Genomic DNA, 8,471 nt, shown 5'->3' with positions numbered 1-8,471 from the left:
CTCATTAATTGTATTATAGTGAGTTGACAAGTAAAGTACTTAATCTTATTAGCAGTCAAAAACAAATACTTTACAAAGACTACACTGAAACCACCGGCCTCAGAGAACAAACTCAAAGCAACAGAAATGAGTACACCTGTAATCATTGACACACAAGGTAGAAATGAGTCTAATTGCATGAACATGGTTATTATAAAATGATCTATGAACACCAGAACTATTTCAGTTTTAGGCCTCTGGACTGTGTCTATTGGCATATCTGCATCAGGGTCCACATAGAAACAATTACTAGTGCAACGGAAAAACCAGATTGTGACAGTGCAGTACTTCTATGATCTTGAAGGGCAGGTGCTCACAGTTTTGGTAGAGGGGTTATCAATAGAAATAGAAATTTCTTTGACAACTTAGACAGTGGGAATGACATTGTACAATGTCAACCTTTATAGACAGCCTCCGAGACAACAAAAAACCCAGCTTATGCTTAAGCCAAAAAAAAAAAAAATTTGCAGGATGAAGTTTTGCTACAGCACATGTAAAGAAGCCTGATGGATATTGAAAACATATGCTTTAGTAGATGAGACCAAGACAATTGTATTCACATTTAGGGTCTTGCATGTTTGGTGTGAACCTCGTCAGGACTTCCTCAGTGAATGCATAGTCCTGACAGTGAAGCATGGAGGTGGGAGTGTTATGATATGGAGCTGCATGAGTACAAAAGGTGTTTGGGAGATAACATTTACAGATGCACTTGGAATGGCTATGGATAAACCAAAACACTGGCTGACAAGATGACTCACAGTCTGCAGAAGCTTGTCAGAAGAGGAAAATTCCAGCATGATAACCATCCAAAACACACTGCCAAAATCACACAAGAGTTTCTACAGAAAAGTGAAAACTGAGCTTAAAAACTTTGACAAGTATGTCGCCTGACTTGAATCCAATAGAACACCTCTGAGGTATTTCACAGAGAAAGGTACCAACCCCTACAGCAAAGAGCAGGTGAAAAAAAAGCCCCTTAGAAATAGTAGAACATCTCTCCAGGATTGTGCAAATATAAGTGGACATAGTCAGCATTAAAAAAAAAAATATAATAATAATAATAATAAATAGAATAATATATATATATATATGAATCTCAGTAATGAAAGGTGTACTGACATTTGTTCCAAATGAGTTCCAACTGTTTGGTCTGTATATCCCATGTAGTGAATGTAAACAATTTAGAAGATTTTAATTTTAAAAAAGCAAATACCCTATCGTTCAAATGATTTTGAATCATTTAACAATTAAGTGATATTGAACAGGGGATTATTTACTTCTGTTGTATATTGTATGTCTGTCTATATCCTCTCTGTTCTATATTTAATCTGCCTTGGCTTCAGGCATGTAGACAATGAAGCAGTAAAGGGATTCCCAGGATTCCCAGAATGAGTATATTTCCAAAGTATGATTGTTTGTAGTACTATGATTGACCAAAAGAGGGCTCTGTATAGGATGTGATGCTAAATCCTCCAATTGAGCCATCTCTGCACAATTGAAGTGAGCTTGATTAGAATTACAACCCACATTACACAGAACAAAGAATGATGTCTAATAGTAAAGCATTAAGAATATAGTTTGACTAAGAAACAACCTCCTTCAGTGATTTGCCACCAGACGAAGAAACATAGTTGAACTCAATATGTTTTTTGCAGGAGTGTCTGGTGGATTGCTGTTCCTTGCATCTTACCGACAGAGGTGGTGTGCCGTCATCCTCCACGGTGACAGTGAGTCGGTACTCTTGCTGACGCTCTCGGTCAGGAGGAGCTGGACGTGTCACCATCTCTCCGGTCACTCGGTCCATGCGGAAGGTCAGGTCCTGGTTCCCGTCAGTGATGTAATAAAACAGCATGGCGTTGGGGCCGATGTCTCTGTCTGTCGCCATCACACGGAGGACTGATGTACCTCCTCCAACATTCTGCAAAACACATTTAAAGAAAGCCTCATCATGGATTGTCTGTGGTGAAACAAAAACAAACTTGTGAGCACATAGTTAAATAGTATCGACGCTGTTCAGCTACTTCAGGAATTAAATCTATACAAACCTCAGCAACCTGTGAATTCGAGGGCAAACAACACCTTGATAAAAGGATCATGCTCCATGTGATGCATTCCTACCTCACTTATGCTGACATTGTAGCCCCTCTGGCTTTCAATAACAGGTGCGTTATCATTGACATCCAGGATGTTGATAGTGAGCGAGTGGTCTGTGTGTCTGGGAGGTGAACCGTTGTCGATGGCACGCACCTGTAACAGTACATGTAAATTGACGAATTAAAGTCTCGCCGTGGATGCATAGAATCTTCAAACAGTCTCCTGTGCAAAATGTTGACATGAATAATATTTTGATGTGATCAGATCAGTTCAAAATGCAAGCTGGTGACACATTATTTGCATCATTCAGCACTGACGACTATGGTGGCAAAAAAATCCTGTTTGGTTTTACAAAAAACAAGTGTGAGTACTTTATTTTAGGTAGCTGAATGAGGGTTGTGGTGTCAGTGTAGAACAGGGGTCGGCAACTTGCGGCTCCGGCATGCGGCTCTTTCATACCTCTGCTGCGGCTCCTTGTGGCTTTGGAAAATAAATAATGAGGATTTTAATTTAAATGTATTTTATTTTAGTTCTTTAGTTTTTAAAATGTAATTCTAAATTTGAAGATTTTTGTGAACTTGTAACATTTTGTCGCTCAAAATATGCGTCACAACCACCGATGTGCGACACTCACCAGCACGCGCAGTGTTGCCAACTTGGCGGCTTTCTCGCTAAATGTGGCAACTTTCCAAATCCTTTTGGCGACTCTTTTCTTTGGTCAAAAGCGACTAGCGACAAATCTAGCGACTCTTTCTGGCGTTATTGGAGACTTTTCTGGTGTTTTGGAGTTTCTGACGTGAAAACACGTATTGTTCTGCACTACTGTCCTCAGCGAGTAAAGGGTGCTGCTGTGAGCTCCTCCCCGTCCCAAAGTGCTCACAGGCGGTCAGGAGTCTGGAGCAGCAGTCCCAGCTGCAGTCAGCAGGACAACCAATACAAAGAGGATTCAAATAGACATTGAGTATTTTATTTCAAAATAACCTTCAACTCAGCATCTTTTTCTTTTTTTTTGGAGTTCAAAATGTTTTTGCTGCATCCAGAAATAAAAAAAAAAAAAAGTTTTCTTTGTAGCAGTTTATTGATTTCATAAATGCAACACACTACAGTTTTTTTTTTTTTTACACATAGCGTAAGGGTAAAAACGATATCTGCAGTGTTATCTTCATTTTAGATGTCAAAAGGGTTTTGAGGCTCCTGGTGTTTTCTTTTCGGGTCCGAATGGCTCTTTGAGTGTTTAAGGTTGCCGACCCCTGGTGTAGAATCTGAATGTGAAAGAGTCATATAGCCACATAGATAACTGGTGATAGACATCTGACCTTCAGTAGGTAGCGGTCTACCGACTCTCTGTCCAGAGGAGCATTGACATAAACTTCCCCATAGGTGTTGTTCACGGTCTTGATCTTGAACACATCCTCCATGTTGCCAGCCACCAGAGTGAAATTGACCTGGGAGAGAGTAATATGTCAGAATGAGACAGAGAGAAAAGAGGCAGACAATGACAACTGAGCCTCACATTACTGTATTGCAATAGAACAGCTTCAGAAACTCTAATCACAAAGTCACCATATCATATGAATGGCTTAATAGTTAAATTTGACAAAAGAATCAAATCAGAGCATTTTCTGATTAAGAAAGAAAATGAAGTAATTAGAACAGAGAGACAAGAGTCAGTTGGGTTAGGAGAGAAAGAAACAGCATGAGCAGGCTGTAATAATTTAAAAAGAAAAAAACAAAAAACTGTTAGTGTCCAGCGCCTGCAGTTTGTATAGCAGGTAGTACTCAGGGGAAAAATATAGTACTGGATATGGGTTCACCAAACATGAAGATCTGACATTCAGTATTTTTCGGTATTGAGATTTTTTATTTTTGTTTTATTGATTTCAGATAAAACAAACTAAAAAAAAGAAAGAACAGAAATTACTTTGGCTCAAATGCAGCCACTTCTGTAGGTAGTCACCATGGGTTTAGCTTTCATTTGATTTTTGGGGATGAAACACATAAATTAGAGGGGATGGTGGATCCTCCACAAGAACCCCCAATTTCTTTCATTCTTGTGATTTATTTTTTTATTTTTTTGCACCAATTGCTCTTTTCTGCATGTATTAAGGTGGGAAGACTGTTATTTCTACAATTCTACAATTCTACAATTTCATTGAGCAAATGCTTTTGTCCAAAGTGACGTACATCTGAGAGCAGATACAACACAAGCAAGGATCTAGACAGGAGAAAACAATCTAGATAAGTGCCATAGAACAAATTCAAGTGTGATAGAGCGTTGATGCCAATAGCAGGCTGTGTGGGAGGTAATAGAATTTTGTTTTGTTTTGTTTTGTTTTTTTGTTTGTTTTCGGGCAGTCAAGTGCAAAGGCGTTCAGTGAAGAGCTGGGTCTTTAGTCTTAAAGACTGAGAGGGAGTCAGCAGATTGAACAGAGTTTGGTAACTCGTTCCACCACCGTGGAACCACAGAGGAGAAGAGTCTAGCTGTATTCTGGATAATCTGCAGAGGTTTGACCATGGATGCGGGGAGGCCTGCCAGTAAGGAGTTGCAGTAGTCAATGCGTGATATTATTAGATTATTTATGTAATGGAAAACACAAAATCAAGGCAGGTGGTCTGACAGTTTTACATTACAATGTAGAAAGGTCCTCAGACTTTCTGTATTTCTTTTAAATGTGTATTCTACTGTAGATCAACTTTCTGAGTCTATAGACATACAGCCATGATATACTGTTCTGTTCTTCTTCGTGTCTTCGGGGCAGTAACCTCTTTAAAGGTGCATGTGGCACATCTTCCCATCATTTGAATGAATATATAACCCCTAGACTTAAATAGCTCATATGTGTTTCAGCAAAATTCCAACTCATGTTCAAAACTGTCTTTGCACATTGATATGCTGAATATAAAAGACCCATCTCTGCTGGAGACATTGTCACATGTATGATAAATGCTGTAGCTGTTTTTTCAAATTAATAGTCCTCGGGCTCTTTCAGCTTTTACTGAAGAGGAAAAATGTACATGTTCTAAATTTTGAGCATGGTGTATTCCCTGTGTCACCCTTCTGTGGTCTCGAGCAACTTCCTGCCCACCGTTCTGTCTGACTGGTAAAATGTCACGAGTGATACCCTATCAAGATTGAAAACACCAACGCACATGAACAAAGTTTTGTGTTGAATTTAGTGTTATTCTAAATTTGACACCAAGATTTTCATTCTTACACATATATTAGTTTCAGATAGTGGTGATCAGCCTGCTTGATGACAAATTGGCCTTGGTTGGCGGTAGTAGTTGCACATGCTGAAATGTCAAAATCTGAGTTAGCAGAAGTTAAACTGAAGCTTTATTTGACTGACTGCATAGCATGCAATCTGCTGAAGTGGATATTTGTAGTGTTAATGTCACATGAAAAGGTACACAAACTGAAATGAGTGAAGTGTAACTTGTAAATGACATATTCTCTGCCTGGATGCCTGTAAAACTCACCTGCTTGATTTATCATATTTCAATATGGTGAAATGTTGCATTATTTTCAGGAGGGAAAATGTTTTTGCTTATATTCTGTGAATAAATTCAGTTTAATGCTGTGAAGCAGTATAAAAGATTACCTGTCACATTAACACAAAATGTGTCGTAGAGACCTTTCATTTTAGTGGTGTTCTTGCATATTACTGTTGCAGCGATGACTCTTAAGTCTGTATCATGTTTTAGTGACTGTGCATGAAATCTTTAAACTTTATCTGGAGATTTTGTTATCTGCTTGAGCCTGTGTATTGCTATCTTTTTTTTTTTTTTTTTTTTTCATCCTCACCAATCCGTTTAATCCAGCATCTTTGTCCCGTCCGAGCACAACTGCCACTTTTTTCCCCAACAGCGTGTTTTCCGCGACGTCCACTGAAGTATCAGATGTGATGTCAAACTCAGGACTGTTGTCATTTTCATCCAGAATAGTGATTGATACCTGTGAAGAAGTCAAACATAACTTAAGGTCTACTGCTGATTACAAGGTGATATTTAGCTTTAAGAATCATTAACTCCAGACAAATGAGCCTAAGAATACATCGTCACTTTTTATACTTTCACAGATGGATACATTCCAAGTTATACTTTATATTCTAAGTGCTATAAAAAGTCTTACCTTCTACAGTTCCAATGAGAGATGCGGTTAATAAAAGAGGAATGCCATAAAGTTTTTAAAGATGCAACACGCACAGCAATAAATTTAAAATATGCATATTTGCAAGGTTGAGTATAAAACAAACAAGAAAATACACAAGCAACATACCACAGTGGAGTCCTTTTTAGGTCCTCCATCATCAGCTACAACAGTTAAGGTGTATATATCCCCCTTCTCTCTATCCAGCAGGCCGGTCACCGTGATGCGGCCCTGAAACATCACACACGTTGTCATGGTTGACTTTGGGGTCAAGTTAGACTTGTTTCTGTCTCGTCTTCCTGTTTCTGTTGGCAGCTTTTTTTCATGTGATTTTTGTCTACTCTACTTCCTGTTGTCGTCTTCCTGATTGTTTGCTTTGCCCTAATTGTGTCCAGCTGTTCCCCATTACCTCATGTGTGTATTTAATGTTTGTGTCTCCCTTTGTCCTGTGCCAGTGTGTAATGTTCATGTACCGGTCCTGTGCCGTCTCGATCGTCCATAGCTCTAAGCTAAGTGCTCCTGAATTCTTATTCTTGTATTTTGATACTTTGTTCTCCAGCTTTTGCTTTGATTTTTTTGTCACTCATTCATCCCTCCAGCTTTGCTGTGAATTTTTTGTTACACATTTATCCTTCCAATTTTACTGTAATTTTTTTTTTGTTACATATTTATCCCTCCAGCTTCGCTGTGGTTTTTTTTGTTAGTGTGTTTTTTTCTGTCCAGAATAAGAAGAGAGGTTTTCTAACGCTGAGTTTTTGTGTTGTATTTTACATTTTTTGCAAATAAATGCGTTTGTTCACTTCCACTCTCGAGTCCTGCGTTTGGATCCTAAACCTGAGTCTTGTCACACGTCAGGGGTGGCTGTGGCTCAGGGTTGCCCTCCAAACGCAAGGTTGGTGGTTCGATCCCTGGCCCCTCCACAGTCGAAGTGTCCTTAGGCAAGACACTGAACCCGAAGTTGGCAGCACCTTGCTCTGTCACCATTGATGTATGAATGGGTGAATGAGAAACACACTGTAAAGTGCTTTGGAGTATATAAGTGCAGATCATTTACCATTTACGTCAGCAGATACCTCCACTTCCATGAAGATTCCATACAAGATGGAATTTCCCAGTCTGACAGACAGGGAGCGAGGACACAAAACAAAGAAAAACTAACAAATATCATATCATACAAATCAGCAAAAAAAAAAAAAAAAAAATCCCTATTTCTCATCTGTCAAAGGAATCAGATGACTTCAAAGCATACCAAGTCTTTGATCAGCTTAGAGTCATGCAGCGACAAGATTGCTAGCTTAAATCACAGAGGAAGAGGTGTTATTGAATCACACTGTGGTTAATGGATGAAGCATATTTGAAGGAAGGTGGGTGTAGTCTTTGAAGTACACAAAAACAAGGTATGTATATTGTACTTTTATGATCAGAGACCTTTAGTCACCAAAATTTAAAGTACATAATGTGATAAAGCCCTTAAATTTGTATAAGTCAGGTAAACTTATATAATATATAGTCGTCTTCAAATGTATTCATACCCTCCCATTAAAGAAAGAAAAAAACAGTCAATGAAATAAGTTGAAATTGACAAAAGTAATGATAAATACAAATCTAATGAAAATCATGACAATGTTTTTGAATTGTGGTTCAACAGGAATATTAAACAAACAAAAAAAGCAATCAAACAAGCATGATGGGACCCATAAACTAACATTTTGTCGAACAACCCTTGGAGGCAATCACTGCAATCAAGTGTTTTCTGTAACTGTCAATCAAACTTCTGCACCTGTTGACATGTATTTTGATTTTGGCCCACTGCTCATCAGCAAAGTGCTCTAATTTGTCTGGGCCAGTTTATTCATTTATTTTTCTGTAATTTTTCTTTTCAACCACAATTCAAAAGCAATGTCTGATTTCACTGAATCATCCATCCATCCATCCATCCATCCATCCATCCATCCGTCATCTATACACTGCTTAACCCTCACTAGGGTCGCAGGGGGGTTGGAGCTTATCCCAGCTGACTTCGGGCGAAGACAGGTTACACCCTGGACAGGTCACCAGTCTATCGCAGGGCTACACTTAGAGGCAGACAAACAAACACACTCACATTCATACCTATGGACAATTTAGAATCACCAATTAACCTCAGCATGTTTTTGGACCCAGCCGACTTAGGGCGAAGGCAGGGGAC

The 8,471-nt window shown here is 38.9% G+C and overlaps 1 protein-coding gene across 3 annotated transcripts in view; it reads right to left on the bottom strand.

The window, feature by feature from the left end:
* cdh23 (cadherin-related 23) overlaps positions 1 to 8,471 on the bottom strand; it is a 231,052-nt gene that overhangs the window by 40,841 nt on the left and 181,740 nt on the right. For all 3 annotated transcript variants that reach the window (XM_008285307.1, XM_008285308.1, XM_008285309.1), the window contains 6 exons: positions 6,413 to 6,514; positions 6,266 to 6,268; positions 5,939 to 6,088; positions 3,450 to 3,578; positions 2,158 to 2,286; positions 1,730 to 1,957 (listed from right to left, as the gene is read on the bottom strand). In XM_008285307.1, the coding sequence (XP_008283529.1) occupies positions 1,730 to 1,957; positions 2,158 to 2,286; positions 3,450 to 3,578; positions 5,939 to 6,088; positions 6,266 to 6,268; positions 6,413 to 6,514 (741 nt within the window). The remainder of the gene's footprint in view (positions 1 to 1,729; positions 1,958 to 2,157; positions 2,287 to 3,449; positions 3,579 to 5,938; positions 6,089 to 6,265; positions 6,269 to 6,412; positions 6,515 to 8,471) is intronic.

The sequence above is a fragment of the Stegastes partitus genome, unplaced genomic scaffold (assembly GCF_000690725.1).
Source record: "Stegastes partitus isolate 25-593 unplaced genomic scaffold, Stegastes_partitus-1.0.2 Scaffold396, whole genome shotgun sequence".
Classification (NCBI taxonomy): domain Eukaryota; kingdom Metazoa; phylum Chordata; class Actinopteri; family Pomacentridae; genus Stegastes; species Stegastes partitus.
Note: the sequence above shows the minus strand (reverse complement) of the source record. Positions and strands in the feature narration are given on the sequence as shown.